The sequence below is a fragment of the Blastocystis sp. subtype 4 genome (assembly GCF_000743755.1).
Source record: "Blastocystis sp. subtype 4 strain WR1 chromosome Unknown seqid_0346, whole genome shotgun sequence".
Taxonomy (NCBI): domain Eukaryota; class Bigyra; order Opalinata; family Blastocystidae; genus Blastocystis; species Blastocystis sp. subtype 4.
In genome coordinates, this window is record NW_014569201.1 from 1 (window position 1) to 17,650 (window position 17,650).

General features: G+C 41.1%; 7 protein-coding genes across 7 annotated transcripts; 4 read left to right on the plus strand and 3 right to left on the minus strand.

Moving 5' to 3' along the window:
* Positions 1-252: 252 nt before the first annotated feature.
* On the minus strand, positions 253-778 carry JH06_4416 (40S ribosomal protein S19-a; the record flags this gene model as incomplete). The annotated part of the gene is made up of 4 exons (XM_014670039.1): positions 253-313; positions 344-417; positions 448-557; positions 589-778. The coding sequence occupies 4 exons, from the start codon at positions 776-778 to the stop codon at positions 253-255; spliced, it is 435 nt and encodes a 144-aa protein (XP_014525525.1).
* A 435-nt stretch (positions 779-1,213) lies between these two features.
* JH06_4417 (hypothetical protein) lies at positions 1,214-1,754 on the plus strand (the record flags this gene model as incomplete). The annotated part of the gene is made up of 4 exons (XM_014670040.1): positions 1,214-1,340; positions 1,375-1,471; positions 1,502-1,556; positions 1,587-1,754. 4 exons carry the CDS (start codon positions 1,214-1,216, stop codon positions 1,752-1,754), a joined length of 447 nt encoding a protein of 148 aa, XP_014525526.1.
* A 150-nt stretch (positions 1,755-1,904) lies between these two features.
* On the plus strand, positions 1,905-6,788 carry JH06_4418 (alpha-mannosidase; the record flags this gene model as incomplete). Its single annotated transcript, XM_014670041.1, has 4 exons — positions 1,905-1,938; positions 1,970-2,203; positions 2,234-2,500; positions 2,530-6,788. The coding sequence occupies 4 exons, from the start codon at positions 1,905-1,907 to the stop codon at positions 6,786-6,788; spliced, it is 4,794 nt and encodes a 1,597-aa protein (XP_014525527.1).
* Positions 6,789-9,787: 2,999 nt separating this feature from the next.
* Positions 9,788-10,621, plus strand: JH06_5584 (plasma membrane calcium-transporting ATPase 3; the record flags this gene model as incomplete). The annotated part of the gene is made up of 1 exon (XM_014670042.1): positions 9,788-10,621. The coding sequence occupies one exon, from the start codon at positions 9,788-9,790 to the stop codon at positions 10,619-10,621; it is 834 nt and encodes a 277-aa protein (XP_014525528.1).
* On the minus strand, positions 10,599-11,250 carry JH06_5585 (serine threonine protein phosphatase; the record flags this gene model as incomplete). The annotated part of the gene is given in 3 exon segments (XM_014670043.1): positions 10,599-10,640; positions 10,660-10,791; positions 10,810-11,250. 3 exon segments carry the CDS (start codon positions 11,248-11,250, stop codon positions 10,599-10,601), a joined length of 615 nt encoding a protein of 204 aa, XP_014525529.1.
* A 1,123-nt stretch (positions 11,251-12,373) lies between these two features.
* JH06_4894 (leucine-rich repeat domain-containing protein) lies at positions 12,374-14,725 on the minus strand (the record flags this gene model as incomplete). Its single annotated transcript, XM_014670044.1, has 1 exon — positions 12,374-14,725. One exon carries the CDS (start codon positions 14,723-14,725, stop codon positions 12,374-12,376), a length of 2,352 nt encoding a protein of 783 aa, XP_014525530.1.
* A 241-nt stretch (positions 14,726-14,966) lies between these two features.
* On the plus strand, positions 14,967-16,328 carry JH06_4893 (hypothetical protein; the record flags this gene model as incomplete). Its single annotated transcript, XM_014670045.1, has 1 exon — positions 14,967-16,328. The coding sequence occupies one exon, from the start codon at positions 14,967-14,969 to the stop codon at positions 16,326-16,328; it is 1,362 nt and encodes a 453-aa protein (XP_014525531.1).
* Positions 16,329-17,650: the final 1,322 nt, after the last annotated feature.

Genomic DNA, 17,650 nt, shown 5'->3' on the forward strand with positions numbered 1-17,650 from the left:
GAAGTACAACTGCGAGAAGATGATTTGCCGTAAGTGCTACGCTCGTCTTCCCCCTCGTGCTCACAACTGCCGTAAGAAGAAGTGCGGACACAGCAGCCAGCTCCGTCCCAAGAAGAAGCTGAAGTAAGTTCTAACTTATTCGAGTGTGTCACGAGAGACTGTTTGTTGTAAAGGACATGATTGAGGATGCCAATTGACCTTGCTTTTCAAACAAACACAACACACTCCGTGCACTCTTTAATCCCGAATCATTTAGATCTGTCTGGCAATGAGATCCAACTCCTTCTGTCCAGCCTTGGTCAGCTTACGGCCTCTACATGTCAACTGGGACCACTAGAACTACCCGTTCTTAGCCTCCTCGACCAGACCCATCTTCTCCAGATTGTGAATAGCACTGCGGATGATGGTTCCATTAGCCTACTTCTTAGACCCAGTAAATGAGCATACATGATCATGATAAGCATGGCGCACACCATTACGATGCTTTCCACCAAAGTGCTCCCTTAGGGAGTTAATTCCCACACAAGGTCTCATGTACAAGTGACGAGCAATAGCAGCTATATATGACCATCTCAATAAACTATCTACCACAACGAATGTAGTACCAGTCCTCATCAAGAGGAATGTAGTCACTGAATACACGAGTTCTCATGATATCGTGCATCTTAGGAAGTTCAATCTTTCCAGAACGCTTCAAGAAGTCAGCGTAAGCCTGAATCAGCTTCATGGCCTCCACGTCCTTAGCAGTGGTGATGACGCTCTTATCGATTCTCTCCATCTATTAACAAATGTTAGAGACCCAATTGATTCCTTCAATACAACATTCACAACCACCAAATGATTCGAAATACTATTCATTTCAAACACTCTCTAGTACAGAGTACATACATTTGAAAACGATTTGGTAATAGAGTGCGAATAATCTAACTATCAGAAAGAACAAGAATTAGGGTCCATACCAAATGAATGATATGGGCTATAATTCTTGTAATTATATATCTATAAAAGGATAAATTAGGGTATCTTTCTTTTATAATTGCATTTCTTTCCATCAAAGGTTTATTATACAAAGTTACAATGTGAATAGATCCAACTAACTGGTTTAATACGATTAACATTAAAAAGCAGTAAGCCGATGATCGAACGATTCCTAGAAATAATAGGAGAGGATATCAAAATCGTGTCATATGCATTTAATCATTCATTTCTTTCCATGGAATCGAATAAGGGTTTAACCTTACTCTCCTTTCTTGAATTGCGTGAATATACAGAAGATGAAAAGCGTTTTATGATTGAGCTTGAGTTTGTTCAGGCGTTGAGTAATGTCTTTTATTTGAAGTGTAAACTTTTAAATACTAGTATTTGATTCTTTAGGGCTATCAGACAATGGGTATTTTGAGGACGAAGCGTTTTTGCGCTATCTTCAGTATTTACAATATTGGAAGCAACCAGAGTACGCTCGTTATCTCATGTAAGTATATTTATGTATTCTTGACAATAGTTATCCCGAATGTTTGTATTTCCTTGACAAACTTCAGGATGAAGCATTCCGTTATGTATGTTTTACTCTTATTGTTTCATTGTAGCTACTAACGGATCAAAATCACATTAACTTTCTCAACCTTCAATGTCATTTAGCAATTCGAAAACACTCGGAACTACCCAAAGAAAGAAAGACTCAATCCATGGAAGAAGAGGATAAGACATCGGATGAGGTGTGTCAAAATGCAGATGTATCATTCCTTGTTTGTTAATCTTTTTGGAACTGTATGGGAGATTTCTAGTCTTTTCTGGAACGAATACGACATCACATATACCTACAAAGACTGATTATTCTAACATTCTGTCTAGTGACTCGTACCATTGATAATCAAGAGTTGTTCTTTTTTCCCATTTTAGTACAAATGTATCTTTTTGTCTTCCTATTCTTGTTTCTAGGTAATTACTATATCAAATCTAACAAGTGTAGCTGTTTCGAGTCAGATTCTTACATGTGGAAATGGCTTTATTCCCTATCAGCGCAATGGAAATGCAAGATATATGGTTTGCACAAATGCAACAAGTGATGCTACATTCAATCCTTTGCTTCCTAAAGGACTGACATATATAGAAGGCATTATTAAGGGATCTCCAATCGCCTATTTTGATAGATTCCGTATCCAAATAACTTCGGGTGGTTTAAACGGCTACTTCTACATTAGCTGTTACTGCTTTGGACAAACTTGATATATAGCGAATGATCGTCTTACAAAGGTAGATGCTGGCTTTGATAGACAAACAATCTATACAAACATCGCATTCACTCCGATCCGCTTCTATACGGATTCGGAGTACAAAAAGATCACAATTTATCCTAAACTAACGGATGGCCTGTCATTTGATGAAGACTTGGGTCAGATTAGCGGTGTTTATACTGGCAAGGAACAAGTCGTTGAGTATACAGTGACTGCAGTTTACAATGATCAGACGGCAAGTACAGTAATTGTGCTGGAATACAAGAGTAGGAGCAATTATTATCAAATGATGTAGACTATCCGGTCAAGCCAACAACCAGTTATTCCCTATGCTACTATGCTCCTTTGGGATACAATTCCATCTACTCCCATTTGATGTATCTCTTCGAACCAGTGAAGAAATGTGTTGCTGTCTCTCAACAACTCAATTTCACTGAAGCTTATCATATTGAGCATGTTCATTATTGGCCAGGGCTGGATGATTCTTTAGGCAAAGCATTTACAGCCCATCTCCATGGACTGTTTCATGCTTCGAACAAAGGAGAGTATCAATTTCATATTTGGTCAACCAATGCGATTTCCGTCCGAATTGACAACTCTCTTGTTCTGGAAATGGGTTATTGTGGTAGTTCAATCAATGATAAAGTGTTTACGATCGAGTTAGCCCCAGGTTATCACTTGATTGATATGTATCGAACGCAGACAGATCTCTTTGCTATTCTTAAAGTGGAGTGGCGATATGGAGATGAATCTTGGGAACTTCTTGATGGATCAACTCTTCAAATGTACACTCGAGCTCCTTCTTATGTTCAGTATAATCCAATTTCCACACTTGTTAACACCTATGTGAATAATTCATCACCAATTGTTCATTATAGTGGTGGTCACTATACTGTGAAGCCTAACCTCCCCGCAGGGATGTGGTTAGACGATGCTACTGGTGCTATTCATGGACAGAGCTCTGTAGCTGTATATGGTGAATATGTTATCACAGCAGAGAATGAATATGGTACATCTAAAGCTTCGCTAACAATCCTTGTTGGGAATGAGCCAATCCCCGGCCTTATGGGTCATTATTATCGAGTTCAAGAGGAGAAGAATGTCTGCGATAATCGGTTGTTTTACACCTATTATGCTGATACATATGCTGTTCGTGAAGAAACAGTATTCATGCGTCCATTACAACCTCGATATGGTTGGTGGTCCAATGTTCCTTCTGTCATTTTCCAAGGTCAGGCATACATTGAATGGTCTGGCATGTTCAAAACGAATGTCACTGGTGATTGGCGATTCCGTGTCCAGAAAGCAGACGGTTTTAAATTATTGATTGATGACAAGCAAGTGGCATCCTATTTGGATTGTAAAGGGGAAGTAAGCCAATCAACCTTTAGAGCAGATCTTACAGAGGGATATCATTCAATCATGATTACTTACTTCACTAATCAAGATCAGTTTATTTTGACTATAGAGATTCAGAGACCTGATGAAGAAGAATACCATTCTTTAGAAGAAAATCTGGTTAGTTATCTTCCTACTAAACCTTTCATTGCTTCCACGTCTCAAACTCAACTCCTTCAGGGGCAGGACATAGAAGCGATTACACTAAGGACATTTGGTATCACACTTTCAAATCCGATCTATTCTGTAAACCCCGATTTGCCTTCTGGTTTAGTTCTTTCACCAACTGGAATTATCACGGGAAAACCTACAACAGTATTTGATTGGACTTCCTATATTGTATCAGTAACAAGTGATTCCCTTACCTTCAATACTACAATCCTCTTATCATGTATTGCAGCAGAAGTACCAACAAGTGTCACAGTCCTTAACAAAGAACAACAAGAGATCACTTCGGCTTCACTTCAAGTCTACAAGCCCATGGATCCACTCCAGATCCAATGTGATATTCAGTATTGTGCCATTACTATCAATCCCACACTTCCTCAAGGTCTTTCTCTTGACTCATCAGAACCCAACTCTCGAATCATTGGTACTCCAACAGTCACATCGACTGCAACCTACATCATCACAGCTGCAACTCCTGGTGGGTCGATTCAGACTCCAATCAAGCTTGAACTCCCTGCCTGTCAATATGGGAAGTATCTTTATGCTACAGCTTCTGGAGATAACTTCAATTTCTATCTGTTGAAGAATGGAAAAGAGGTTTATGTTGAGAAGAATGTGTCAACAAGTGGTTATGCTCTGAGTTTGTGTATTCCATATGATGACTATGATTTGGCATTCTATCCTGTCCCACAATCCCGTGCAATGGTATATTCGTTTGATTTGTATCGAGAAGATGGATTGCATTACTTTCATGCAAGTCCAAAAGAGGATTCATGGTTCAATACAACTCTAGAAATGATTCAGAAGGTTCCTCCAACTTTCTTTGTGAATGTCACAAGCATTGCTTTGCTTCCCAAGGAGGAGATCTTCATCCCCTATGTTACAACGGGTCTCTACATTCCTCTCCATATCGATTCATCTGAGATATCTCTTAGTTTTGATGACAGTAAGAAACTTATCACTGGATCTTTCACTTCTCAAGGTGTCTATTCTGTGACAGTTGTGTGTGAGAATGATGCTGGAGTCGTTAAAGTACCATTTACATTCTATGTGGGTACTTGTCCTGAAGGTACCTATAAGATCTATGGATCTAAAGAAGATATTGGAGATGATGGGTTTGATTTGTATGAAGAAGATACAGGGAAACTGGTTGTCCAACGTAGTCTTAGCTATGATCGTCCAAAGCAGTTCATGTTATGCTTAACAGATAAACCATACACAAGTGTATTCTACAAACCTTCCTCCGATCCAAAGCCTTATTATAGACCAATAACATTCACAGATCCAGAGGGAACTATGCTTGGAATCACAGAGATTGTTAGTATGAATACAGTTCCAAACCGATTCCATCTTGTGAATCTCTTCTCTCCTACAGACACATGGAAGATGTGGAGAAACAAGAAGAAAGTGTCAAAGAAGTGGTTACAGAGCAAGTTCGATGATTCGAAATGGTCAACTTATGCCTATGGTCAGAAAGCTACATTTGACTATGAGATCTCCACGATCTATCTTCGTAGAACCATTGAGATTGATCCACTGGATTCATTTGCAGCTGTTCGTGTTCGGTTGCACGTAAATGGAGGAATTATACTTTATCTGAATGGCAACGAAGCTGCTAGATTGAATTTGCCTCAAGGAACAATCAGTCCGGATACGATGGCTTTCCGTGCAGAGAGATTACAAGATGGAGTCTGGATCTCTCTGAATCCAGCCCTATTCGTAAGTGGTACAAATGTAATCGCTGCCGAAGTCCATGTCTATAAGACCACAACACCATATGACTTCTCGGTTGATCTTTCAATGGAGCATTTCCAGCTTACCCACCATCAGTTGCTAACTACATTTGGTGGAACACCTTCATCGCATTCCAATCCTCCTGAAGTGAGTGGCAATGCAGAAGAAGCATTTGATACAAATGATTATAGTTATTGGTTCAGTCAGACATTACCTGCTTCCTTACGGTATACATTCCCTAACAATGAGCGTCGATATTGTAATCGAATGCTTATTCGAGGTACTTATAATGATAATTATCAACCTGTGATCTTTGAGATTCTTGGTGTGTTGAATGACACAGTGATTGAGAATAACTCGTATCTCTTGAGAGAAGTAACAGATTTGATTGCTGTGATCAATAATCCTTATCTCTTTCCTCAGTCCTTTGAGAATTATGTGTTCAAGTTCTATCCAAAGCGTCCTTACCATGCTTATGAGTTGCGTGTTCATTATACCACTAACTCAACAGAGGAAGTGAGAGTCAATTTTGTGAAATTCTATGCAGAACAAGAGGTCTTCTGTCCACCAATGAAGAACTGGCCAACTGCTATTGGTGACAGTATTTCGTATGGTAAATGTGGTTTCTTGAAGCTTGGCAAGTCACAACGCCGTTGTTCTGTGAATCACTACCAACCTGTATGGGAAGAGGAGGATCAAAGTGCTTGTCTGAGTCGTTTTGCTAGCGCATCCGAAGCGTTTCTTGACCTTGGCTACCGCATTTACAACTGTACATTAGACATCTTTGACTCGATTGTGAGTGATGAACTCCGATCTGTGCTTGTTCGGGAAATGACCGTGAAAGAGGAAGATGTGTTGTTCTTCTTGCCAACTTCCTGCTCTGATCCAACCGATTATCCTTCTGTATGTATTGATGTTCGATTGCGTCCGCATCGTTTAACAAGTGCATATGTGAAGATGGAACTCGATATTTTCAATGCTAATGCCACGAATCTGTTTTACAAGAAGACATCAGAACATATTCCTCCAAACATGCAGATTCTGTTGACAAAGAAGGTTGTTCTCCGAGAACGTCTCTCTGGGAAGGATATTGTTGCCACTATTATCATTGTTGTTCTTACTATAGCTTATCTCGCCCAATTGTATATGTATTGTAAAGTAACGCGTTCGGGTCGATTCAGTAATCGTAAAACCTTGCCGAAGAAGATGCAGGAGATGAAGAAGAGGTCCAGTGTTCAAGAAAAGCTGATATAATTTTGTATTTCTATCCTTTTTGTTGTCGAAATACCTGATGATACCATGAATTTATCGTACTATTCACAATTCACGTCTGAAGCTTCATTCTTATCCAATCAAAAAGAGCGGGCGTTACGAATCTCGAGTAGTCATCAAAACCCCGCGCACAATTGTTTGTACGAATCACTATTCTTTTCGATGAGCGAAGATCAAAAGAATATTGAACTCACGAACGTTGTTGTCTCTCACAAGACAGAGGACGTTGTTACTCTTACCATCAATCACATCTAGAATAGTGAACTGTTTAAATGGTCTTGCGATGATCTTGGAGCCCCAACTGCTACGAAGAAAGACTCTCTCTTCGATTGGCAGATGGAGAACGAGGGGATCAAATCGATTGACCGTTTTGGCGGAGTCGAAGAACTTCTCAAGACGCTGGGAACTGATTCAAAGAATGTAGGTTGAGTTCCAATTGTGTTTGTGTGTGTCAATGTCAGGAGTAATAATCTAAGCAGTATTGTAGGGATTGACAACAGAACAAGCGAACGATCCTCGTCGGGTTGAATTATATGGCAGTAACAAAACTGTGGAGAGGAAGGGAGTGACCTATTGCCAATTAGTATGGGAAGGAATGCATGATTTGACCTTAATTCTCCTTACAATTGCTGCTATTATATCCATTCTCCTTGGATTGAATACAGATGATGGTTGGTATGATGGTGTCGCTATCATTATTGCTGTTCTTGTTTGTGTGAATGTTACTGCTATTAATGATTTGCAAAAGGATAAGCAATTCCGTGCACTCAATTCTATCAACAACAAGAAGATGATCAAGGTATTGCGAGATGGTGAAATGAAACTTGTTGTCACAGATGATCTTGTGGTCGGAGATATTATTGAGATTGCTGCAGGAGATATGATTCCTGCTGATGGCTACTATCTCTCGGGTAACAATGTGAAGATGGACGAATCCAAACTCACAGGAGAGTCAGATCAGGTGGAGAAGGGAGCAAAGAATCCCTTCATTGTATCCTCAACAGAGTGCCATGAAGGATCTCTGAAGATGGTTGTGACTGCTGTGGGACCAAACTCAGTGTTTGGTCGTATGCGTTCGATCATCGAATCAGGCAATGATGAAGATACTCCACTCCAAATTAAGTTGGCAAAGCTCGCTCAGACGCTTTCTGTTATTGGTGCATCAGTTGCTGGTCTCACAGTGATTGTGATGATTGTATTTGGTATTGTGAAATTCGCTACAGGAAATGGAAGTACAGATGATCAAGGGAATCCTGTTTGGGGCATGGAAGAATGGAACTATATCATTCAAGCCTTCATTACTGGTGTAGCCATTCTTGTCTTGGCCATTCCTGAAGGACTGCCATTATCAGTCACTATTTCTCTTGCTTATTCTGTGAAGAAGATGATGAATGATAAGAATCTGGTGCGTCACTTGTCTGCTTGTGAGACCATGGGAGGAGCTAACACTATTTGTTCGGATAAGACAGGAACCCTCACTCAAAACCAAATGACTGTGGTTCAAGGATGGGTTTATAATGAAGAGAATCAAGCGAAAATGATGAATGAGTTGAAGACGGCAAGTGCTCAGGAATATGAGAGTTTCATTAAGGAATGTGAAAGCATTGCTGAACCTGTGAAGACCAAGTTGATTGAAGATGCCATTCTGAACAATGAAGGATTCTTAACAGTGAATTCTGAAGGAAAGGAGCATGGTGTAGGATCAGCTTTGGATGTGGCCTTGCTTCATTGGGTTAACAAGCTTCAGGTGGTGTATACAAAGATTCGAGAGACTTATCCTTTGTTGAAGGAAGGAGAATCAGAGACTGCTATAGGTATTTTGCGTCGATATCCATTCCACTCGAATCGAAAGCGATCCTCTCTGTTGATCCGTCTTCCTGATGGCAAGTATCGTTTGTATGTGAAGGGAGCTCCTGAGATGGTGATTCGACTCTGTAATACTGTGGCTCTGCCTGATGGAAATTTAAAGGAACTCACTGGTGACTTCCAGGAGGATAGCAAGGGTAATCTATCTGGCTTTGGATCTCGTAAGAATCTGGTTCAACATTGTATCTATCCTATGGCTAGTCAGGCTCTGCGTGTGTTGGCATTCGCTTATCGTGACTTTGAGACTGCTCAGGACTGGGACAAGATGATAACATATCAGACAGAGGAACAGAAGGGTGTAGGTGAGTGTCCTGCTGTGGAAGATAATCTCACATTAATTGGATTGCTTGGTTTCCAAGATCCAGTGCGTCCAGAGGTGCCTGATGCTGTTTTGGCATGTCAGAAGGCTGGTATCTTTGTGCGAATGGTGACAGGAGACAACATGGAGACAGCAAAGGCCATTGCTCGTCAATGTAACATCTATCATAACAGTGTGTGGAAGGATCCTAATGGAAAGGAATGGCCTGCTGGTCGTGCGATTCTGGGTAGCCAATTCCGTGAGATCACAGGTGGTCTGGTGTTACCTCCTCATTTCTATCACAAATGTGATTGTAAGGACTGTAGTAATGATCGTTATTTTGTTCCTGACTTCAAAACACCTGACTATCCTACTCACTACGGTTATCCTTCAATTGTGGGTCATAAGGATGAGCATTGTAAGGATTGGACACCTGAGGCAGTAGCTGCTTGAAGGAAAGAGTCAGTGTACAAAGGAATGCAAGGAACGAGGATGCATGTACCAAGTGAAGAATCCAAATGATGCTCGTCAGCTCCAGCAATTTATGGTAGTGAAGAATCAGGGTCAGTTCGATCAGTTTGTGGACACTCTTCAGGTGATGGCTCGTTCAGCTCCTACTGACAAGCATTTGCTGGTGACAGGTCTGATGGAACGTCATCAGGTTGTGGCTGTGACTGGAGATGGAACGAATGATGGTCCTGCTCTGGCCAAGTCGAATGTTGGTTTTGCTATGGGAATCACAGGAACCTCTGTAGCTAAGGATGCTTCTGATATTGTGTTGATGGATGATAACTTCGTCTCGATTGTGAAGGCTGTGATGTGGGGTCGAAATGTCTATGACTCCATTCGGAAGTTCCTCCAATTCCAACTCACTGTCTCCTTCGTGGCTTGTACTGTCTCTTTCATTTCGGCTCTTTTCCTCCACGAGTCACCGCTGAGTGCTGTGCAGGTCTTGTGGATCAATCTTGTCATGGACACGATGGCTGCTCTGGCTCTGGCCACTGAAACTCCCACTCCTAAACTGTTGGATCGTCTCCCGTACAGTAAAACGGAGTCATTGATTAGCAATGTGATTGTGAGGAATCTGTTGGGCCAGTTAGTATTCCAGCTTGTGATTCTGCTGACTTTGGTGTTCTATGGTCACAAATTATTCAATCTGCCTATTGGATCAGATTTGGGTAAGAATGTGGAGCCAGAAACACACTTCACCATGGTATTCAATACATTCGTGTTTATGGGTTTATTCAATGAGATTAACTCGAGACGTATTAACGACGAGGCGAATGTATTTGAAAACATTTTCACGAATACGATGTTCTGGGTGATTTTCGTGGTTTCTATTGTTTTGCAGGTTTTGTTGGTACAGTTTGCTGGACGTGTGTTTACGACACACCGTTTAACATGGCAAGAGTACTTGTTCTGTTTTGCTATGGGCGTTCTTACCTTGCCATTGTATCAGTTAGCTCGAACGGTACCTGCAGATTGGTTTGTAAGTGTTGGTGGCTCCAAACCCGACGATTTTACTCTTCCAAAGGAGAGTATCCTCACAGGACGTAATTCCTTGTCAAAGTCGCGTTTATCTAGTGTCACTTCTGGTCAATTTGTTGATAGTAAGATGGTGCGTGTATTTACTCAATTGCTTGTTTCTTAATAAACACATGAATCATCTTCTTCGTCCATGTCTTCAACACAGATACTCTCATCACTATCACTTTCATAATCTCGGGTAACATCCTTTGTAGCATCAGGATGATTGATAGCAATGATATTCTCTGTATCTACAAGAATGCAACCACAGAAGGCATCCTGACAACCATGATCCTAATCCTCACTATTCACATTCACTGGTACTCGAGATGTACTGAAAATGGTGATCACACGACCACCCTTGCTTATATTAATTCCCTTCTGGGTCGGTTCATGAGCCCGAACAATGTGAGACATTCCATTTGTATCCAAGAAGTTCTGAATGGCCTTATCACCATAGCAAATCGCTCCTGGACCACGTTCTCCTTCACCAAATCCTGTTTGATCGAGACGCTTCTCCTGTTCATGCTGGGCTGGATCTGACCATAACAAATCACTTGATAGTTGCTTGATTTGCTTTGAGCGAGCATCAGTGGTTGTCACACGCACTGCTGTAGGGCAAGGAATCTTGTTGATACTCTCCAAAGCAGTTTCCTCTGCTGACAGAGGACGAGGAATACCTCCATGAACACAGAAAATCACATCGTCGATGGTAGCAGCAAAGGGAAGATAATCGAACACAGAATTCGCCATTGCCCACAGATTCTTTCCCTCATTCACACCATATCGACTCTTCAACTGACCTAAGAAACAACGGTTTCCGTAATATGACTCCCAACCGTTATGTTAAGTACAAACAATCACAGAGATAAAGGATATGTTAACGGCACGCAATTCATGGTTTCCTCGAAGCATGAACACTTTATCAGGGAGCATGATCTTCTGGGCAAATAGATAAGATAAAACTTCGATCGAATATTGACCTCGATCGACATAGTCGCCCAAGAACAAAAAGCTTCCTGGTGTCAAGTGCATACCAAGAGGCCACAATAGCTTGGAAAAGGCAATCAGATCCGCTATGTTTCCGTGGAAATCACCAAAAACATAGACTGGTGACTTGAGTTTCAAAATTCGAGGTTCGGAATTAAATACATGTTCTACAATCAGATATGACTCTTAATCCTACTGATTTGATTGCATTGATTCTCAAAAGCTTCCACGAAATCATCCGTTAGAAAGTATGGATTGGGCATATTCTGACCACATTCTTCGATTATCCGCTCATTATATTCCTCTTGATCATTCTCCTCTTCCACATCCAATAATCCACTTGTAACTTGACTCGCTGCCCTAGGTTTGACTCATCTTTTATATCCGTTCACCTGGATATCCGATTCTTTTGTACATTGTTCTTATAGAACGTATATAACGTAGGGTTAATAGTATATTGCTTTCGTTTTCCTTCTCCTTGTAAGATTGCAAGTTGTTCCTTCAACTGCGTATTCTCTTGGAGCAGGCGTATACAATTGGCGCATACTTCGTTGCTTTTCTCTTCACTCTTTTTATCTGTATCGGAATTACGGTGTCTCCTCCACATTGGGAAAGAATAACTTGTTTGTCATCGAAGACTGTTTATTGTATCTCATTTTTTCTACTTGTTACCATTTATATTTGAGGTTTTTAAGATTGATAGGTCTGTGTGGGATGTGAAGAGGGGCCCGAACTGTGTAGAGTGCAATAGAATCAGTTGCAGCACAATTCCTCAGATACCTACACTTGTATAAAAACGGATTAGGGTCTAAATTACCTTTCTACTGTTGATTCAGCTCTCTCCAATTTGCTACATCAGTCTGAAACAAACACATTAACAACTGCTTCACATTAAGCAACCTCCCTTAAAGACTCGTCGAAAAGCACGGTGAAAATGATTCACTTGATGGGATGACATGGAAAGATATGCAAGATTCAACAGACGAAGAGAGTAACTATCGTGTTCCTCAAAGAAATGAAGCCATGAATTCACACCAATCTTTGTAATACCCGTATACGATAGATCAACATCATACAAGAATGGTAGAATCCCATCCATTGCATACACACGAAGGAAATCCTCCACGAATATATCATCAACATCGTGATTCCCACTCAACCGCAATGAACGGAGTCCCTGACAATACGGAGATCTCTCAAAAGCTCTTACAAGAAAGGCACAATCCCGTTTGCATAGAGTACAATTCACTAACTGCAATTTATGGAGATTGGATGCTGCCGCTGAACACAACCAGGTACAAAGGTATTGACCAATGCAGCGAATATTCAACGAGATGACCGTAAGATGTCGCAGCTGACATGATACATCAGTAGGGAACGACTGAATACAATACTCGATACCCTTTCGCCCACTACTATTGTCCTCAAAACACAACGTATTGAGATAACGCATGTCCACAAACCGTTTCAAATAACCCACAACAAGTTTCAAATCCTCATCCGTTAGCGGGTTGTGAGTGATATTCAGCTCACGAATACAAATCACATATGATTTACGACTCATCAATCGCTTCCACAGAGATGGAGTAAAGGAACCAAGGAAATTACTGCTGACATCCAGAAGCGTCATTGAATGACGAATCGACGAAAAAAGGTGCAATAAGCTCTTCTCTTCCAGATTATTAACACGCAGAATCAGTGTATGGAGATTCTGGGCTTTCGAGGATCGCAACCAGAGAGACAACTCTTTGAGAGGAGTATCAGTAAGACCCACATTCTCAAAGTTTAGAGAACGGAATGCTGTGCAGGGAGAGTTTAAGAGGCACTGAAAGAATTGAGACAACGCAGGAGCAATCTCAGGATTGTTTCCCACATCCAGAAGCGTCATGTTTTCTGAAAATGAACTGCTCAGAAACACACCCAAGGCATCGACTTCAGTCACTCCAATGTTGCAGTGATTCAATTGAAGACACTCCAGCATAGGACACACCCCTTTCGACAAAGCCAGAATCCATGGAGTCAACGTGTTACCGAGCTTGATATTCTCGGAGAGGTTAAGACTTCGTAAATTGGGGCATAGAAAATTACTCAAAGGGGGAATAAGCACTTCCATCCCAGCACATGTCAATGCGTTCTGAGAGAGATCGATTCGCTCCAAGGTACCTAACAAGCCACGCTCCGCAGCTAGAGCAAGAGAAACCATACAACTGTCGGTTAAATGAGTATTGCTTAGTAAAAGTTGCTTCAATGGAGGAGTCGTTGTGGTTATCGAAACATCTTCAAGTGGCCATAGCGACTGAGCCAATACCTCAAATCCGTCACGGCCTAGAGGTACATTGTGCAAGTCCAGTTCCACCAGAGACTGACACTGAGCCATCTTAGTAGAACGAAAAAGCAATTTCAGTCCATCAGCAGCACGAAGAATAAAGGTTAGACGAGAGAGAACACAGGAGAGGACCGAATTACACAAGGAGGCAAACTTTGATGCAAAAAATGGAGAAAACTCATTCTCTTGAATCACAATTTCAGCATTGAACGAATTAGAAATCATGTCCATATTCTTCTCCCGCTGAATACGACAACAAAGAGCATCCAGAATTTCCAATAAGGCCCACTCTCCAACAAAATAGAGTCCCAAAGAATTTAGTTCCATAAAGCCATCATTCCGGAGAAGAGACGTAAATTCCTTCAAATCACCTTCTCGAGGTTCACCAACTAGATTAATACGCTTTAGAAAAGTACTTAAATGAATAGCATCGATCCAACCGGACGAAGCATCTAAAGAGACACAACTATGTGATATTTTAACTAACTTTCGGAAATAACGATTCACTAACTTCAAGTTCAACTGCGTAGGAACATCCAAATAAGCTACCATTTCCATCATAGTAGAACTACGAATTCGAGACAAATTGACTGTTCCGCTCTCACTACACTCAGGATACATTGCTGAAAGCCGCATTTTATAGCGGTTCAGACGCATGTTGTACAAAGCTTGCACTTTCTTCTTTGCCTCACTATGGTCTCGAACAGGTGTTACTTCATCTGGAAAAGAAGAATCTAGATCAACATTCCAAAAATAATATACCAGAAAAAGGTGTTTCCTCAAACTCTGTTTGAACCCCCATTTTCGAAAGTACAGAGTCGATGTTGGTTCCACTTTCCAACCCAGAGATACTGATACGATTACTGTGATTACGATGCAACCGTCGTCGTCGTCGAATGGAAATGTCTTCATCAAAAACTGGAGGTGTTGAACAAAACAAGGGTTCTTTCGACGTATTCTGACCCATGTCAGGTGAATATGTTTGAGGGATCTGTGTCCAGTGATCGAATAATTATGATTACTATGGAACACAACACAAATCAGAAACACATGTACTCACAGAAGTACACCAGTTCTTAACTCTCCTATACTTACCACCGAAGAAGCGGAAAGAGTAGCAATCGAATCGTAATCACATCCATTTTTCTTCATCATGGAGAACACAAATCTCCTATTACCAACAGCTTCTGAAGAATCCAAGACTGAGAATACACAACAATCGTGGGTGGATCGAAAGTGTAGTTATCAGGGACTCCTAGCTCTCTTCTTTTTTATGAATCTTCTTAACTATCTCGAGAGAGTTGTAATTTCGGGTAGTTCTGAAAAAATACTCGAGTTTGTCAGGAAATCAGTACCAACCCATGAAAATACGTTTTTTGGCGCTCTTACGAGTGTTTTTATTTGCGGTTTTTCAATCGCTAGTATTCTCTTTGGCTATTATGTTACTCTCTTTCCACCTTTTCGTGTTGTATCGTTTGGTTTATTGTGCTGGTTTTGTGCTTCAATTGCTAGTGGTTTGGCACCCAATTACTGGGTCCTTCTAGTTGCAAGAATGCTTAGCGGTGTTGGCGAGGCGGCCTTCCAAATCGTTATTCCTGCTTATATTAATGAAGTTTCTCCAAAAGAAAAGTTGGGCTCATCGATGGCTCTTTTGTATGCTGCTATCTCTATCGGAACAGCAATTGGATTCATGCTTTCTGGTTGGGTGTCCCAGTACTATTCGTGGAGACTCTTGTACTTGTGTGTAGCTCCTCTTATGTTACCAGCAATAATCATTCTGTATTTCGTCTCCTATGAACCTTCAAAGAAAAGTGAAGAAAAGATGTTATTTGTACAAGCCACTTGGAGTTTACTGAAGAGTCCTATGTTCATTTGTTCCTTCTTGGCCGAAGCGGCTGGTGTTTACTTATGTGGGGCCTATCTCGCTTTCGGTAATCAGTTACTTCTTCATCTAGGCTTCTTTACAGATGAAGCTGTTTCTTCTCTAGTTTATGGCGCGATTTGTTGTCTTGCTGGTATTGTGGGGTCAGTGGTAGGAGGATGGACGTTGAATAGAATGGGTGTAGACGAGTCGTTCTCGCAAACCCACTGTCTGTACTGCTATTCGAAGCATTTTCTCATTTGTGGAATCTTTTGTACTGTTTTCTTCTCCTTCACCGTTTTCAGTGTTCGACATCATCTCGTTTTCTTTGTTGCATTTTTCTTTGGATTCACCAGTCTTTTTGCTAGTAATCCATCCTGGACACTTATTGTTCTCAACTCGGCAGCTCCATTTGTTCGTCCAATGGCTTTAGGTGTGGCTACTGTGTTCTATCATATATTTGGCGATGTTCCTGCACCTGTGATTGTTGGTCGCTTTTTGGACTTATGTTTACATCGAGCAGGATCCAACCCGCACAAACAATGGATGTCCTACTTGTACACACATTGGTTTATTCTTCTTTCTGTTATCGCTCTCTTATTCATGGCCCTATGTATATTTGGATTAGTTCGTAAAGACTATGTAAAGGAATAACGTGTTGATTGCAAAATAACAAATCAAAAGAAACTAGGGTTGCTTATCACAACGGCCATGACTGTTAAATAGAAGCCTCTGGAGCAGAAGACACATATGTCTGCTGCGACTGGAGTGCAGAGTCAACTGGATGAGAATCTACAGCAGAGGCAGTGGTCAACTCAACAGTAGTTGTAGGTATTGACTCATCGCCCTCTGGAGCCGATGCCACAACCTGGATGGACTCAACAGATTCGGAAATGTCTTTCGAGACTTCATCATTCTTTGATTCACCAGACTTCACATCCTCTTTCATTTCAGTCGATGGCTTATCACTCACAGGGAGTTCCAACACATTCACCTTTCCGAACTGTTTCGAGTTGGGCATAGCAATGATGAAACACATCACAACAAATGCCAGGAAGGAGACGACCATACATGAATAGTACGTAGCATCCCGATTCACTGAATAGATGGCAGACAGTACCATTGGACTCACAATCAACGAGATCTGCTGACAAGAATTGTTCCATGAGAGAACCTTCCCTTGTACCTCAGGAACATTTGTCGTACTAATAATCGAAGAAGAAGTTGGAGTTGCAAAACAATAACCAACAACAAGAATTAACGTGCCTATCATCACAATCACAATATTCGGCATAGACATCAGAAGATAACCTATCATCTCGAGAACAATACCAAATTGAGCCACATATGGAATAGGAACACCCCGAGTGCGAACAATGTAGCCATATAAGAAAGCTTGTTGGAGACATGATACTACACCCGAATAGGAAAGTGATGAAAATCCAAACTTATTGCTTAGGAAAGAGGCAAGTCGAGAATCCATAGCCTGAACAACCCATCGATTCAGGAATTCGAAAGTGAGACAGAGAATCATGAGTTTGTTGGGACGAACTTTGATACCCTTGCGACGCTCTCGAATTGAAGCATACTTCGCATTGATGCGATCTTGTACCTCCTTCTTTGCCTCTATTCTTAACATCTTCATCGTTCATCTACCTCCTGTCTTTCCTTTCATTTCAGAACGGAGTTCATAGATTACATGAACATCCTTATTTGTCTCCTCCATCATAAACAGTGCGAACAGCAAAGCAATACCAGCAACTCCTCCAGCGAAATACAGAGGGAATGAATAATTCTTTGAACCCAAGAAACCACCAATCGCAGGACCAATAATGAATGCAGCCGAAACCACAGCTTCCAGATACGCAAGGAACTTATTTCGATCTTCCACAGAAGTACAATCAGCAATCAAACTACACATTCATATGTCACATATACTCATACGCCTGTGTTACAATTGGAGAACCAGCAAACAA